At 40.6% G+C, this 17,899-nt stretch overlaps 2 protein-coding genes across 4 annotated transcripts in view; one reads left to right on the top strand and one right to left on the bottom strand.

Annotated features, from left to right (window-relative positions):
- The window catches only part of RPRD1A (regulation of nuclear pre-mRNA domain containing 1A), a 53,341-nt gene extending 46,106 nt beyond the window's left edge, over nt 1-7,235 (top strand). The window contains exons 7-8 of one of the 2 annotated variants that reach the window (XM_016195963.2): nt 3,752-3,949; nt 6,466-7,235. In XM_016195963.2, coding sequence (XP_016051449.1) covers nt 3,752-3,901 — 150 coding nt within the window. In that variant the 3' untranslated portion in view covers nt 3,902-3,949; nt 6,466-7,235. Of the gene's footprint in view, nt 1-3,751; nt 4,274-6,465 lie in introns of those variants that run through there. The other variant, XM_016195962.2, reaches the window with a different exon arrangement.
- Nucleotides 7,236-9,834: 2,599 nt separating this feature from the next.
- RMP24 (ribonuclease MRP subunit p24) lies at nt 9,835-16,645 on the bottom strand. 2 transcript variants are annotated; one of them, XM_087819045.1, is made up of 6 exons: nt 16,541-16,645; nt 16,429-16,451; nt 14,114-14,313; nt 12,432-12,631; nt 10,603-10,723; nt 9,835-10,525 (listed from the first exon to the last, which is right to left on the bottom strand). In XM_087819045.1, exons 1-6 carry the CDS (start codon nt 16,615-16,617, stop codon nt 10,493-10,495), a joined length of 654 nt encoding a protein of 217 aa, XP_087675171.1. In that variant the 5' UTR covers nt 16,618-16,645; the 3' UTR covers nt 9,835-10,492. The 2 variants fall into 2 exon arrangements, with proteins under 2 accessions (XP_087675171.1, XP_087675170.1); XM_087819044.1 differs by having other exon boundaries at nt 9,835-10,723.
- Between the last annotated feature and the right edge of the window lie 1,254 nt (nt 16,646-17,899).

The raw sequence follows: 17,899 nt of genomic DNA, 5'->3' as shown, positions 1-17,899 counted from the left end.
CGCATGCCAGTGATGTATGCAAAACAGTTATAAACCTTTTTTTTAAACATATCTTTATTGATTTCAGAGAAAGGAAAGGAAGGGGGGGAGAGAGAGAGAGAAACATCAATGATGAGTCATTGATCGGCTGCCTAGCCTGCAACCCAGGCATGTGCCCTGACCGGAAATCGGACCCCGATCTCCTGGATCCTAGGTCAATGCTCAACCGCTGAGCCATGCTTGGCTGGGCTGTGCTTATTTTCTATGGAATTGCTTTTGACCCTTTCCCATCGTGTTCATCACTGGTACTATAATACTTGCATAACAGATATCACATTGGTCTTCCCAGGAAGTCACATTAGAATTGGATGTAAAGTTTTTCTATTGTTTGAGCTTGGTATTTACTGCATCTGGAAATACCAGCTCACTTTTTCCTTTATCCATTGTTTTATTTTAAAAGTGAATTTCTTAGTAAAGTAGCAGAACTTGGAATTCATTTTGCTGTTAAAAACAGTACTCTTAGTGGTACTTAAGTTCTCAGACTAACTCACAAAGCCTCCCCCCTTAGCAGTTTTATTGAGATGTAATTTATATACCATGTAACTTACCCACTTAAAGTACATTCACAGGATTTTGGAACTATCACTACAGTCTATAACTTGAGAACACTTTTGTCTATCCTAAAGGAAACCTCTTACCTATTTCTACACCACCCCACCTCAAGCCCTAAGCAACCACAAATCTCATTCCTGTCTCTAAATTTTTCTTTTCAGAACATTTGATATAAATGGAACCACACAGTATATATGGTCTATTTGATATAAATGGAACCACACAGTATATATGGTCTATTTGATATAAATGGAACCACACAGTATATATGGTCTATTGGCTTTCATTTAACAATGATTCCATGTTGTAGCATATATCAGTACTTCATTTCCTTTCATGGCCAAATAATATTACATTGTAGGGATATACCACATTTTGTTCTATCAGTTGATAGATTTTATTTTTTCCCTACTTTTTTATGCTTATAAATTATGTTGCTATGAACATTCATGTATGAATTTTTGTGTGGACATAGGTTTTTGTTTTTTCTTTGTATATTCCTAAAGTAGAATTGCTGGGTTATACAGTAACTCTCTGTGACTTTGAGGAACTGCCTAATTGCTCCCCACCTTGGTTGGACCTTTTTACATTTCCACCAGCAATGCATTAAAAAATTTTTAGGACTATGACCTGGATTGTACAATTTGGTAGTTACCGGGTTTCATTCAGTTTCATCTTCTGGCTAACATGAAATAGTTTATCACAGCTACTTAAATCTGTCTTTAAGATGAGAGTAGCAGAAAGCTTTTGACTGCTACTTTTGTTTCTAATTTGGAAAAGTATGATTTCACAGGTTTATGAAGGATAATCTCTCCTAGGATTATTGAAAGGATTAAACGAGGTCATTTTAATGCCTAGCATATAATAGATACTAAATAAATGGCAGCTTTTTTAATGTTTACCATTTGTGTGTGTGTGTGTGCAGTGTATGTCAATTGGCTGAAGGCTTTTAATTACCACCTATCACTATATTCCCAAGGATATTTTCCCCCTTGATTTTTAGAGATAGTGGAAGGGAGGGAGTGGGAAGAGAGAGCGAAGCATCGATTGGTTGCCTCCTGCACATGCCCCTACTGGGGCCTGGAATCAAACATGTGACCCATTAGTGTGGGGGCCGTTGAGAAACACCAGGCAGGCACCACTTACCATTTGAATGAAAGGATTAAGAGAAATCTTAGTAATTGAAGAACAGCTTATCTGGATGCTAGAAATTAAGGTGGGCAGTAATGACCACTAAAGGCACATATGACATTTCTCAAAACATTTGGCCTCAAGAGAGAGTAGTTGCTTTTAGCATGTTTGAAAAGCACCTGACTGTTTTGTGCTGACCCCAGAGTGCTTTAGGTATTATTTATTCAAAAATGATTCAGCTAAGAACTGTGAGGCAGATGGAGATGTATGTATACCCTCATACTGGCATGTTTTAAGGAAGAAATGTGCTAAGTGTGGAAATGTGTAATGAGACCCAACCGAGAAGTATGCATCTATTATGCAAAGTGCCCCGGTGCTTATCTTTTGTATGTCACTCTGCACTACTGTGCTGGAACCTACCTGGTGTTCCAGTGTGTATCACTGGTGAAGGGGGAAAGGGAAGAGAAAAATCATGCCTTGAAATTATAGGTCCCTATTAAGCTCTCTTTTATTTACTCTTCGTTGATCTTCATGATAGATTAGAAATGCAGGGACATGTAAGACATGGCAAGAATTTACACCCCTCCTGTTGCCCAGAGCTATCCTTGGCTTACCCAGCTCTCAACCTTGCCTGCTTCGTCTTCCAGTGTGCCCAGTTCCCCATGCGTCAGAACCCTCCTTTCCCTCATTCTGTTACAGCAGTTGAGTTACAGTAATTTTGACAAATCCCTTTCCCCAGTTGTTATTCTTTGAAAGAGGAGGGTCAATAGTAGGAAGAAACCTTACTGGTGTATTTCATTTTAGGCAGAAAAACTGTAGGGAAGTGGCTCACAATTCTGTATATTAGTATCATTTGGGGGCTCATTTACAAAATTCACAAGCTCTGGACCCCCTCCCAAAGATTCTCATTTAATTGATTTGTAATAGGGATGGAGTCCTCTTAAAAAATCTGAGTTTCTTCCAAAGTTTACTAGGTGATTCTGATGTGCAGTCAGAGTTGGGAAACACTGAAGAGTTGCTCTATGTGGATAGGCCTTGTATCCAAAATGAAAGCTTGTCACTCACCTGGTCTGTCTTGTTTGTGAGATCGGCCCTGGTCAGAGGGAGATAAAACGTCTAGTCTTTCCAGAGGGAAGAATACCCATTTTCTAGATTCTCCTTCACACCCCACCTGCACTAGGTGATGGAATATAGAAGAAACCTCCTCCCCTTCTGGAAACTTCAGTTAAAGGAGATACTCCCACGACAGAGAGTGGGCCATTTCCCTGTAAGCCAAACATGATCTTAATTGGCTTACAGTCTCTGATACAGTGGTCCCTCAGGTTTTGAATGTCTCCGTTGACGAACATTTGGGTTTACGAAAGCTGTAAACCCAGAAGGAAATGCTTCGGTTTTCAAACCCGCTTCGGAATTTGAACATGCCACACGGCTTCCGCTGAGGGCAAGGTCCTGAGGCCCAGCTGTTGGCTGTGGATCCCTCAGTGTTTGAACATTTCAGAACTCAAACGGTCTTCTGGAATGGATTGCATTTGAAAACTGAGGTACCGCTCTACCTTGGGCTGTTTACAGGGTTTCCTAACCTTTTTTTGTGCCATTGGAATTCTTTGGTGAGGTTGATGAAGCCTTGGAGCCCTTCTCAAGTATTTTAAGTGTAGACAGTAAAATACGTAGCATTACAAAGGAAATGAGTTATATTGAAGTACAGTTAATTGAAATAATAAAATTTGTTACAATAATATGCTTCTATGTTGACACATTAAGTAACATTTAGTGGTTGGTCTAGTAACTACCATCATTTTAAAGTAGCGATAAAGATAAACAGTAGTTTAAGATAGCTGTGAAACACTACTGTGGTCCTGAAGCAACTGGTTTCTGTTGGAGACAAACTCACAGGTACTGATAATACCTTGTAATCATCTTTTTTTATCCAGCATTAACTGAGTGTAGTACCCAATTTTATGTAGAGCATTAGCTAGATAGCACTTCTCTGAACTGTCAGAATTCTAATGAAAACTACTTGCTGTTACAGGAATACAAGCGCAAGTTAGCCAGAGTTTCCCTGGTGCGCAAAGAACTCAGGTCCCGGATCCAGAGCCTGCCAGACTTATCTCGATTGCCCAATGTCACTGGCAGCCACATGCACCTGCCCTTCGCAGGGGACATCTACAGTGAAGATTGATGACCAGTCTCTTTCCAGGGCCCAGGACTTTGCAGGAGATGGAGACAGGTTAGGTGGATAGTCCTGTAGCATTATTTTTGTATATTGTTGAGAGAGTGACACTAACAACAACAACAAAAAAGACAAGTAATTTATAAAATTGTTTAAAATGTTGGTTTGTTTACTATTTTACTGGTAAGTTAACATGACTTAGTTTAAACAAAGTGATCTCTGTGTATTAATAAGCTCACAAATAGTGATTATTTTCAAAAGATCTTTTGTAAATTTTTTTGATCCAGGGCCTTGTGAGAAATTCAGTGTTTCTATTCATGTATTTTCAAATGTTTTTCTTTATTTTCTCCAGTATCCAATCACTATATTGTATGTAATTCCTGAAGGGTAAGAGCTAATCAGGAGTTGGTTGAGACTTAATTATGGTATAGTTAGGACTTGATTATAGAAGGGACTAAATGTTTCAACTTAATCTTCACCCTTCTGCCCAACCAAAATATCAGTTGTGTGCCTCTCAATGCCTTCGATTCCTTGTTCCTTAGAGGTCAGTTATGTACCACTAACCATGGATGTCATTTTTAGGGTCAAATCAGAGCTTAGAGAACATTTCCACAATAGCATCATAGGGGTTTACTTCCAGATGCCAGTGTAGAATAAGAGGAGTGTTAAATACGGACCCCCTTGATTAAAGTATTTAGAATAGTTGATGAGAATAATATGAAATGCTTGGGAAATGTTATAAATTTTGACATTCTACTAAGGGGACAGCTTTCGTTTTGTCGTATCAGTCTCCTTTTAACATAATCGATTCCTTTAACAGCCATCTATGTGGCTAAAAGAAACAAAATGATACTTTTATTATTCCCATAGTCTTTAACTTTAAAAATAATGGTATTTTTAGCTCTAATATCTCAAGGACACAATATTCATTAATGTTCAGCAAAGTAGTCTGGAACATTTTTAATGTTTCCTTAAGGTTTCTGAATGACTGTATATTTGGAAATTAAGCAGTGCTGCACTACAGGGTCGATCTGGTAAATACTATATTTGTCTATTTAGAATTACCAAACAAATGTACTTTTACCTTTCATTTTAACCCTGTGTGTTAGAGCAGTTGCATGCTCTCCTGCTTTCTTCTTAAATCATATTGTTAAGCTGTGGATTTGTACTCAATAATGACTTAGGATAAACATTTTTTTCATTCATTACTTTACATAGTAGTCATTTTTCTTTTTGTTGTAAGCAGATTCAAATTAGATAGTCAATAAAACATCTTTAAATCCCACAAGCCAGTTCTGTCTCACTAGTGTGAATGGCTTCACTCTTTCTTCCTCAGTATTAAAGATTATAATTAAAATGAATTTATATGTGAAGGAGAAGGCAAGTATTTATTTTTAATAGCCAATAGTTCTGGAAACTGCTTCTAACAGTTTGACCTTTCTCCAAAACAGACACATATAAGTGGTCCCTGCTCATATATGGCTACTAGTCCAAAGTTTTTTAGTCACCTTGTGGGAGTTGGGGCACATTTTCTCACAGAAACAATTATAGTTAGGTTCTGTGTGAAAACTCACTGGGAACCTAATCCACTTAACCATGGATGTAGTTCATATTGACATAAGTTAATGTAGTTGACAAATTATTAATAGTAATAGTAGATCCTGACCAGCATTTGTAACATTGTAACATCACTCTAACTGAGGAAATGGTGTGCTACAGTGAAACTCACACATTGGGATGTCTGTCTTGTGTCCCTCTGTTCCTCTGTGTTGGATTACTAAGAAAAAAGATTCCGCTTGGCAGGTGTGTGTAACAAATGCACCACTATAAAAACCTAGTTATACCTGTTATAAAAGTATAGCATGTAAGTTAGGTTTTTTGTTAAAGTGAAAGCAAAAACTTGTATATTAATTTATTTTCAGCATCTTGACCTTATTTATGATATGCTAAAGTGGTGATTTATTCATTCAAAATATTTTTTTTCCACTTAAAACTAATTTATAAACTGTTTACTCCTGGGAAGCTTTGGAATCTGTTAGAAGTTTGTTGAAATATTTTCACCATTTAAGACAGACTTCTGACGTAGATACTGATTTTAATGCCAGTATCTGCTCTAAATATTTATTATAAAAATGCATTATTTTTTTAAAGAGCTTGATGCAGTTTGTGATAAGTGATAGTACTCAACCTGAATCCGACCCCCTACTCCTACCTTTTGACCAATCCTCCTCAAACCTTCGGTTGTTGGTTAACTCACTAACTGTGAACACAAATGATATGGTGTGGTTTAGAAGTTAACATTTTCAGCCTTATGATAGTTAACATGGTAAGCCTTAGCAGTAAATAGCCTTCTTTTTTAAAAGGTAGGCTACTTCTCAAGAAATGGGGTTAGATGTGGGTATTGTAATACCAAATTCTAAATCATGAGCATTTTCTCCACTGTGTATGTGAGGCAAACCATGCATCTTTGAGTGCAGTTTGGCCTGGCCCCTGAAAAGAAAAATGTATCGCCACACTTGCAGTAGGGGTACTATGGTTTGAATGGATACCATCACTCTTTTCTCCACAAACAGTGCAGAGAGCTGTCTGGAGTGGCAGTTTGAACAGATGGCGTTTCCTCTGCTCCTTCCATCACTACAGTAAGTAAAAGAACCATATGGGGAACCTGGGAGTCTGAGGAACTCAGCTGTGCTCAGTAGCCACCCTCCCCTCTAGGAAAGCCAGTCCAGATGCAGCTATTCTGGTACCTCTCCTCACATGCACTCTGAATCAGGGTTTTTCAATAAGAACTTCAGAATCAGCAAAAGCTGGGATGACCTCGTCACCTCGATTTGCAAAATTAAAAGAAATAAAACTAGGTTGTCAGTTGTCACTGTAGATAAGCAACACATCTATTAGTGATTGAACTTGTTCTGAGAAATCTTTGGAATGAAAAAACTCAAGTACAAATTAATTGGGAAAGTTAGAATGTCCTTTCTAAAATTTTCCATTCTAAAAATTGATACTATATGAAATAACATAAGCTACTAAACTGCTTTGTACTCTATTAAGAAATAGCTCCTAAAGGTAAAGTCTTGTTTCATAGTTGTTGCACTATATGAAAGCTTTTTTTTTTAAGTGTAAAACTAGTTCTGTGTAGAAAGGGGGCAATGAGTTACTGACTGAATTTATTTATACAGAGCATTTGTTGCCACCTGTAATTCCAGCCATCCACACACGAGTGTTCTGAGGTGGCACTAGCACATGGGAAGATGAAGTTTCCCTGTTTCTTTACCCTTATTTGTTTGACTGTTCTGATGACAATATAAGATGTTCTTAATAAAGTTTTATGTTCTTTTTGAAATGTGTAGCTTATTTTTGTGGATCTGATTAATTGGATATGGGGTGGGGAGGGGAGAGATTAATGGACTGGGAGGGAGGGAAAGTATTGGAAATATTCTCCACCTTATGGTGGAGAAACCGCAGAGATTGCCTTGTGCTTGGCCAGTGTTTCCCAAACTTCAAGGAACATCAGAATCACCTGTAGGGCTTACTAAACTACAGATTGCTGGGCCGCACCCCAGAGCTTCTGGGGTAAGGCCTGATGGTTTACATTTCTAACAATTTGATGCTGATGCCACTGGGTTTAGGGACCACATTTTGACAACTCTTCTGTAGACCAACTTTTGAAGTCAGTAACTTGCTTCACAATTTAAAATTCCAGGCAATTCCAGGTGGTAAGATAATAAACTACATTATATTGCAAGTTCCTTTCAGGTGGAGAACAAGACCAAATCTTCTTTTGTGACCTGCTCAGTAATGTTTAAGTGCTTTTGAGTGAACAGATTGGTTTAGTAATTTGAACTCCTTTGGCGCACAGGCCCTCTTACCACACCCTGAACTTAAGGCAAAGTGGGGGAATACTAGAAATCTAGGAATCTCTGGCAGTGTTTGCCAAACTTTTTGTTAATCCTCACTTGAGGATATTTTTTTCCATTGTTTTTTTTTTTTTAATGGAGAGTAGAAGGGAAGAGAAACATCGATGTGAGAAAGACACATGGATTGGTTGCCCCCACACGCACCCCGGACAGGATTGGGAACAAATCTGCAATCCAGGTATGTGCCCTTGATCGGGGATTGAGCCCATGACCCTTTGATGGGCAGACTCTCCAACCTCTAAGCCACCTCGGCCAGGGCTGCCAGACTTCTTTGATAAGACTTACTTGGGACATTTGCAGACAGGCACTCACCCATTCAGTGGGTTATCTTTTCGCTTTTTTTGATGGTATCCTCATTTGAAACATACAAATTTTTAATTGTGAAGTCCAGTGTATCTATTTTTTCCTTTGTTGCTTGTGCTTTTGGTGTTATATCTAAGAAACCATTGCTTAATTTAAGGTTATAAAAATTAAGTCCTATGTTTTCTTCAGAGTTTTATGTCCACACTATTATTTTAATATTCTCTTTAGAGATGCCCAAAGACCCTTCTGCCAAACAGAAAACAAAGTCAAGAATACATGGTATCGTCCTAGCCGGTTTGCTCAGTGGTTAGAGTGTTGGCCCACACACTGAAGGGTCCCAGGTTTGATTCCAGTCAAGGGCATATACCTCGGTTGCAGGCTCGATCCCACCAGGACCTCATGTGGGAGGCAACCAATCAATGTCTCTCTTCACAACAATGCTTCCCTCTCTCTCTCCCTTCCACTCTCTCTGAAAAGGAATGGAAAAAATATCCTCAGGTGAGGATTTAAAAAAACAAACATGGTGTCATTTACAACTGAGGTAAACAGCTCCCCACCTAGGAATTCTTACTTTTACAAAATACTTATTTACTTCCCAGTCATGTGGTTGGAAAGGATGTTAGTTCTAAATCTAGTGTGAACAAGGACATTTTTTTAAAAAATACATCTTTTATTGATTTCAGAGAGAGGAAGGGGTACAGAGAGAGAGAAACATCAATGATGAGAGCATCGTCATTGATCGGCTGCCTCCTGCACACTCCCGACTGGGGATCGAGCCCACAGCCTGGGCATGTGCCCTGACTGGGAATTGAACTGCGATCTCTTGGATCCCAGGTTGCTGCTCAATGGCTGAGCCACGTGCAGCTGGGCGGGCTAAGGAATTTGACATTAAATATAGTAGTTTAGGACTATTTGCCGAGCTTGTGCTTTGTGCTGGGCAGGAAACTAGGTGCTGGGGGCATAACTGATTATCACCCAGACATGCAAAGAGCTCACAGGCAGTTAGGGACACAGTAACAGGAAACTACAGGGTCACCAGCACTATAAGAGCGGCCCTTATAAGGCAGCAGGGTTGCATGATGCAGTAAACGGCGTTCTCCAAAACCACGTGCAAAGGCCCTTAGCTGGCAAGAAGATGGTATGTTCTTTTTTTTTTTAAATGTATCTTTATTGATTTCAGAGAGAGGAAAGGAGAGGAAGAGAAAAACATCAATGATGAGTCATTGATTGGCTGCCTCCTGCACGCCCCCGACTGGGGATTGAGCCCGCAACCTGGGTGTGTGCCCTGACCGGGAATCAAACCCCGATGGCCTGGATCCTAGGTTGATGCTCAGCCTCTGACCACGCCCGGCCGGGTGCTATGTTCTGAGAACCACAAAGAGCTCATATGACTGGCTAAGTGAGCAGAGAGCCAAAAGAGTTCAAGAGAAACACGTTCAGTGAGAAGTTAGCCAGAAAGGTAGAGTATCTGTCATGATCAAAGTATATGCTAGGTGCTGTAGACAAAGGGAAGACCCAGCTCCTGCAGCCTGTGGTCTGCAGTCTAAAGTTCAGAATGATGACCCTCATCATTTCTCTTTGATGCTGACACTGGTGTAATTTCACTTCACGCAAACTAGAAGACCAAGTCATTAATAACCTTGGCCTCTCACAATTTACCAAGCCCTAATGGAAGGAAAATAAGTTCTAAACTTGGAGCAACAGAGAGGCTTGGAAACATCATAGTTTAAAATCTACATTGTTTATTTAAAGAGTTTTTTAAAAACATATGGAACACAATTCTAGCCTCTCATTTAAAAAAACTATATGTGTTCCAGAGAAAATTTAAGACAGCCAAACTGTTACTATGTTATGTTCTAGTGTAAATTTTAGACCTAGAAGTAATAAATTTTAGACTTTACCAGAGCAAATGAAAAGCCATTAACAGTGAAATATTACCAAAGGAACAGAAAGTTGTAAAAATGAAAAATCTGGTATCTGACTGGATCAGTATTTACTTTCGCATGCAAAATAGGAATAATCAAATTTTACAAATACACAGTTATGCAGAGGATTGTGGGAAAACAAGGACACACATACTTGAGCCTTCTTCCAAATCAGCAGTACAGACACCTAGAAAGGAGTACACCCCTCAGAGGCCTCAAGTCCCTTACAAAAGAAAGTGACAAGCAAGGAAAGCTGCTAATTAAGGGAGGAGAAAATAGCCACCACTCAATGTCCATATCAATCTTTACTACTTACAAGGACCTTTCATATATTTTTGATTCTCAGAACCACTGTGGGAGGTAGGTGGGTTTTATTTACTCATTCTAATGAGATATTTTCTCCATAAATATTGAAGAATGCCAAGAAAAGTTTGCTTTAGGACCCTAGTTTTCATTTACAAAGAAGATAAGAAATTTCTGAAGTCCACCTTTGAATTCTTCTTGGATTCACTCTGACTAAGCAACATTTCATTTACAAAGAAGATAAGAAATTTCTGAAGTCCACCTTTGAATTCTTTTTGGATTCACTCTGACTAAGCAACATTTTTAGTTGAGAGAAGTGTTTCTTTGTTTTGTTTGCACTTTTTGAGGAGCAAGTGGGTGTTGACTGTTGAGATGTAGGTGTTCTGAAAAGAAACATAAAACTACACTTAGGGAAAAAAATAGTAACAACAACTACACTTAGGTATACTGACAAATGATAGTTTAAAAAGTATTCTTCCTGCTTAGCCTAAATGATTGCTACCAGAAACGTTTTCTACTCTTCCGTACTATGGCCATATACAAGCAGTTGGCTGTATTCAGCAGTCATTACCAAAAACCTCCTCACTAAATAGTCTATAAGCAACATTTATTTGGTATATTGGGTGGTTCTGAAAGCTTCCGCCACGCCTGAAAGAGACGGCTAAAGGTAAAGTGTTGCCAGGTTTGAGTTCCCTTTAAGTCTGACATCAAGATTCATGACAATGCTGAGGACTTTGAAGGATCTCAGCCTACACATGTAGGTACCATTCCATTTTATGTTCCCCCCAGAACATAAGCTCCACAGGGCAGGCACTTTGTACTACGAATTGTATATTCCAGTGCTTTTTAACAGTGCCAGGCACAGAGGAGGCTCTCTAAATGTGCCCACTCAATAAATGACTCCCCATCTGGTATGTGTGTATTTACACCTCATTCTATTTTATTCTCTCCACTTGTGTTCTATCCTCAAACCCTTATTTGGGGGTTTGTCAGCCTTCTGCCTCCTTATCTAGAAGATAAATGTAAAACATCTTTCTCATCCCGCACATGTTTAAGAAGGCAGTCTGGGCTAAATGCAAGTGAATTATTTTAAATACACAAAATTTATTCAGTAAGCGGAGATAATCCAGTCCTTCTTGAATTTTGTTATTTATGTTCAATAAACTACCAGACTCAGTTTCTCTTTTGTAACAAATGTTCAAAATTTTCTTTCACAGTTTCTATGGAATTAAATTTACTGACTACCACAGTGACTACAGCACTGAGGATTACTAAAAATAAAACAGTGCCCAGTCATAGTTAATTCAGTATCATTTGACAAATCCCTATTTAGTTAGATCTCCACAAGAATTTCTTTTAGAGGAAATAGCAAGCACAAAGGTTTCGAGCAGGAAAGTAAATTGTGAGTTGTTCAGTTTTCCTGACGCAGAATAAATTAAGGCAAACTAACACAGGCAGATGGACGATGCCGGGCAGTGCGGGCTGGAGGGCCCTGCTGTAGCACTGGCCCACGTGGAACAGAGCGAGGTGCTTCTCATCAGAGCTGTGCTTCAGGAAAAGATCAGACCAGAAAGGTTTAAACAGGAGGACTCAGCAAAAGGTGAATAAAGACCTGAACAGGTAGCGGCAGCAGGGAGAAAAGGACGAGAACAGATGTAAACACCACGAAAGTAGCGTAGCTAGAAACTGGCGGCGGACCGGACCCGGGCACAGGCAGCAGCCGAGCTGTGCCCGCTGTTCCAGGTCAGGATGCCGAGAAGGGCATGTTTACCCTGAGAGCAGGGGGCTTGCGGACGGGCAGGCTGGAGTTGTCATCTGTGGGGACCAGCAGTGGGACGGAGTGGACATATTTAGCAGGCAGGTGGGAACAGGGAGAGGTTACAAGTAGAGGAATGTCCCTGGAAGTCATGCAGAGGTGAGACTGAAAGCCATGGGAGTATCTGCTACTAGGGAAGAAAAGGGTATGGAGGAAACTAGGGGCCAAGGCTTGAACTGCATGACAAACTCAGGGACTATACGTAACAGAGGAAAATAAAAGAAATACTCAGGACTTAACACTGGCAATTCAAATAACTCAATGAATTAAGATACCTGAAAATCAATGCGGGGCTCTTGCCTTTGGAACCAGACACACTATGATTTAGCTTTGCAGAACTTAGAGTCTTTCTCTCTGGTGTCTTCAGGCTGAGTTTACTCGTAGGAGTGGTAGGATTGCTCTTCAGTGCTGATAGAAAGCTTCTACTTTTACCATGATGTTTAACCGCTTTGTTGCATGTTTTACAAGTAATCAACTACCATAAAAAGAAAAAATATTTGGCATGATTTCTCTTATAATTTCCTCCAATCAAGTACATGTTCATTACATTCTTATATGCAAGGATGTAGACCAGGTACTACAGGGTAACAGAGACTCACCCTGGGGAGCTTGTAATCTAGCAGCAGGAATCAGACAAAACTCAAATTAAAAATGAGAAACTCTCCAATAAAAAATTAATGGCTAAACCTTTGTATTTAATTTGAAACATTTTTAAAGATAACAAAGTCTCCACTTTCTCAATGTAAAACTGTTTGGGGGGGAATGGAGGAGACCAGGAATAATACCCTTTAACATCTGGATGGTTCTTTATAATAGCAGTAGACATTTAACATTTTTTGCAGGTGAACTCCAAGCCTTTTCCCAATAAAACATGGCAAAACATTACTGAAAATTTAAGTGACCCCTTCAAATCTTTAGAGATTCTGTAAAATACAGGTCTAAAGCAACTTATAAAACCGATCAAATGAATTCTCATTCTCCTACTTCTTCACTTCATTACCTCTAGAGGTTGCTTCTTTTCAGGATTCATTTTTCAAGAAATGGTCCATTTTCTAGCAAAATGCCTTTCTTTTGCATACCTGACTCACAATGCACAGCATTCAGCTCAGGCCTCAACAAAATTAATACAAACTAGTTTAGATGAGAAGTACTCTGATGTTCATAAGCAGATGAAAATGAAAATGGAAGATCTGCCTGTATGTCTATGTAAGTTGCTTTATATTCTTTGAAGAGGCTGGATATAGATGAAATAGTTGATTTTATGACAAAGCAAAATGCATTTACCAGTCTGATACTGGTAAACTCCTAAATAAGGCTGGCAATTCAACTGAAGTTATTGGAATTGGGCCAGACATAAACTGTCATAATGTCCAGTGCCTAGCACAGTACCCGGTAATAATGTATCTGACACAGTCTCTATATGATAAACGACAAGTAATTTGATTTTGGTTGTTTTATTCCATTTTATAAATACTTAGCATTATTTAGCGTAAGATAGACCCTCAATAAAGGTTTAATGAATAAACATAAGTACTTAACCTTTGTTGTGCATAAACTTTAAATATATACTCTGACATGGAGGAGGGGATGACTGAAGAAGTGACACTCCTACCTAACAAATAAGCTATTGCTGTTTGACGAAAAGGACCACTAACTGAAAAAATAATTTAGTGGTAGCCATAGTTCAGGTGAAATCATACTGGCCTGCTCAAGAAATCCTCCAATTTGTAAACATAATTGTACTCAACAATGAGATCTGAGAAAAATTGAGAGCTCATGATATGTGGTGTTAAGTAATAGTAAAAAACAAAAATAAACTGTACTCTTGCTGGAACAGCAATTGCAAGAAAAATATTTATATTTTTACAATCTTAATATACTACTACAAATCTCTGAGTTATGTTCAGGTTGATTCTTAACCTCATTTTGAGTGAAAGTTTAGGAATTGAAATCTTACCAATACACTTTTGGAGTCTTTGTACTTTTGCACAATTTTTGCTTCTTTAAAACTGAGTGTATAATTTCTTGCTTCTCGATTAAGAAGTTTCTGTATTCTGGGTGTCAGTTTGGGCTTGGGTTTGAGGCGCACTCGAGAATTATCCAGAACCAGCAACTGGAAACAGTATGGACATGTTCCTTCAAAAGTACTTTTAGCATCTAAAATTATACAAATGAAATTCATGATTCAACAAATCAGAATATTGTTACCGCAAAAAAACTGCCAATGTTATAAATGTGAAAAAGAACAGTGTATTTAATATAAGCAGATATACATTGTCCATAAGCAAGCTCAGAAGATGAGAATTTATTAAAAGATAAACTGGCATTAATTTATTTTGCAAAACACTGTAACTGTATCCATTCATTCCTTTTAGCACCAGACAATTCCCCACTCTGTTGCTCATTACTTGTACTAAGTAAAAAAGGCTGTATGTCTCATCTATTTTACAAACACATTAATCACAAAATAACAAATTTTACTATGACTTTGTTTCTTTTCTTTTTTTAAAATAATTAGCACAATTTTATGGTTTGCGGGCTGGGCTTTGTCTTCAGGTAGCTCTCAGTACAAGGTAAAAGACAAAAGACTTGCCTCAGACCCTTTATGCAATCAAGAAAGCATTCATTGACCATCTACCATGCTAGGATGTGGAGACACGAATATGGAAGTGAAACAATTGCTCTCTTTAAAGAACTCACGTTCTAGGGGAGCCCTAAACAAATGAAGACTGGTAAGAACTATAACAGAGTGTGATGTAAATGCCCTGGAAATTATTAAATTCTGCATGGGCGAGCCACAAACACTTCAAATTCAAAGAGAAAGCTTGACAAAGTTTGTCACAGATGACTATACATTCCACCTGTATTTAGAGATGGCACCCAATACAGGTAAAGGGCTTTCAGGTAGAAATAGTGAAAAAGCAAGCATGGCTATGGAGGGAAAGGTGAGGGCATGAAGGTGATGCAGCTGAAAAGGAAAGTGAGCACCACCTATTTATTCAATGAATATTTATTGGTGAGCACTGTGCTGCGTCCCAGGGGTACAACAGCACTACAAAGAGCTAAAAGCACCATGCTTGCAACTTAGCTCTGCCAAATGTAAAATTCATTTATTGAGTGACTGTTAAGTATCACTCTCTTGGGAGCTGGAGACACAGCAGTGAACAAAGGACAATTCGTGGAGAAAAACAATTAATAAAACAACACCAAATGTTAAGTGCTGGGAAGAAAAAAGACAGGAAAGGTGAATAGGAAGTGATGATGGAGCTGCTATCATCTGAAATAAGGTAGCCAGGGAAGGCTTCCTGGAGTGACATTTGCAGAGACCATCGGAAGTGAGGGACGAAGCCAAGCAGGCATGTGAGGTTGAGTTCCAGGCAGAAGGAAGGGTAAAGGCCATGAAACAGCTCAGTAGTGGTTAAGTGAACAAACGGGAGAGCAGGTCAGAGAGAGAATGCTGGCCTATGACGTAAGGCTTTGTAGTCCTTTTAAAAGATTTAAACTTTTACTCTGAGATGGGAAGTCATTTGAGAGTTTGTAGCAGAGAAGTGACATGATCTAGCTTAGGTTTTTATTAGGCTCGCTTTGACTGCTGGATTGAGAATGGCCTGAAGAAATGCATGGGAGCTGTTGGCAATATGGGAGAAAGTCTGGCGGCGTGGACCAGGGTGGTAAGATGGATGTGGTGAGAAGTGGCTAGATTATGGGTATATTTTAAAACCAACAGGATTGGCTGGCATATTGGTTTGGGCAGGTATGCTGTTAGGGAATAAAGAACGGCCCCAAGGTTTGGGGGCTGGTTAACTCTAAAGAGGAGCTATTATTGGCTGAAATGGGAAGAACTGGGTTGGGGGCGGGGGAGGTAAGCTTGGGTTTTGGCCTAATAGACATTCAAAAGTTGTCAAGAAGGCATCTAGGATTCGGTGTATAAATTTCTAAGTCCTCAATATACAAAATTTAAAAGCCGTGAGAATGGGTGGAAAAGCTGTCACCCAGGAAGTGAGTGCAGCTAGAAAAGAGGTCCAAGGGCAGAGTCCTGGGCACTCCAACAGTTACAGAGACCGGGGAAATTAGGGGGAACGAGTGAGGAAACGATTTCCAGAAGACTCATCAGTGTGTCGAATGCCGCTAGTAGGTCAGGCAAGTCAAGACGCAATAAGCCTGGGGGGAGGTTATGAGGGCAGCGGGGGGACCCGGTTTCTCTCTCGGGTCATCCCGAGTGCTCTGGGCGCGGGAGAGGGGCCCGACCACGACCGACGGCCGTTCTCCTACCGCGTGACGAACTGTAGGCCCAGCTGTAAGAGAGAGAGAGAGAGAGAGCCGTGAGGAGCGCGGGACCCGCCTCGCCGCGCGCCTCCCGCGCCCCCGCCCGCCCCGGCCTTACAGCAGGTAGCGGGCCTGGCCCGGGCAGCTGGCTTGCAGCGTCCGCGCCGCCGTCTCGAGGTAGTGCTTCTGCCTCATCGCCGCCGCCGTCTCCCGGCGACTGAAGGAGACTCCGGAAGCTGGATTCCCGGCGTGACGGACTTTAATGTCGGGACCCAAGCTCCGTCCGGAAACGGGCGCCCCCGATGAGGAGTTCCGGGCTCTTTTGCGTCCGTCCGGCTCGCAGTCCGCCTCTCTCCCCGGCCCGCCCCCGCCGCGCCCCTCCGCGCCCCTCCCCGCCTCCGGGCCCAGCAAGGTTTAGGCTCAGAGCCGAACCTGGACGGAACTGCTCAATGGTAGCAGTGTTAGGAGCAGAGTGTCCCGCCGGTTCCTCTGTCTTTCCCTCGGGGTAGCCTCCTCGCTGACACACCTGTTGTCATTTCCTCAGCTCACGTCTCCCTCTCGATTCGGGAGCCGGGTATTGACTTTGGCCGGGGCAGGTGGTGCAGGGCCTCAAGGGGACCTCCAGTCCAGCCTGCTCCAGGCACGTGCAAAGGAGAGCTTATCTTTTTTCTTTTCTTTTTCTGTTTTTAATTGAAATGAAATTCACCCAACGTAAAGTTGACCATTTTAAGGTGAAAAATTCAGTGGCCTTTAGTACATTTACAATGTTTTGCAAATACCGATGTTATCTAGTGCGGAGGCATTTTGATCACCCTAAAGGAAACCCCATACCCCTTTAGCAATTGCTCCCCATTCTCCCCTCCCTCCCGACCCCTGGCAATCTCTAGTCCACTTTGTCTCTATGGATTTCCCTATTCTGGACATTTCATATAAGTGCAATCAGACTTGTGATCTTCCATGTCTGGCCTCTTCTACTTAGTGTAATATTTTTGGAGTCCTTCACCTTGTAGCATATATTAGAACTTAATTCCTTTTTACGGCTGAATATTACATTGTATGTCTGTACCACGTGTCGTTTATCCATTCGTTTGAGTTGTCTCCACCTGTTGGCTATTGTGAATAGTGCTGCAGGGAACACAAACACCGGTTTGTGGTGTTTTAAGCCGCTCAGCTCGTGGTAATTTGTCATGGCAGTAATAGAAAACTAATACAACACATATTTGGGGGTTCAGTCTCTCCATGGATTTCTTCCTGGATTACCCCCCCCCCCCAACTTTACCATTCTACTGGCCTCAAACGCTGTCTTCTCATCCCGTCAAGCCCGGCAGGCTGTGGCTCTCTGCAGTTGGAGCTTCTCATGGATCGGTGTTGCCCTCAGGCAAACAGCCGCTAAATCACAAATCTCATCGATTTCCATTCATCTTGCAAAGGTGGATCCTCCAGTTTCTGCCTTCTTTTGGTCAGTCTCCAAGGCCTT

Source organism: Miniopterus natalensis, chromosome 7 (genome assembly GCF_054644295.1).
Source record: "Miniopterus natalensis isolate mMinNat1 chromosome 7, mMinNat1.hap1, whole genome shotgun sequence".
Taxonomy (NCBI): Eukaryota; Metazoa; Chordata; class Mammalia; order Chiroptera; family Miniopteridae; genus Miniopterus; species Miniopterus natalensis.
The sequence above is the reverse complement of the archived record's forward strand: the minus strand, read 5'-3'. Positions and strand labels throughout refer to the sequence as shown.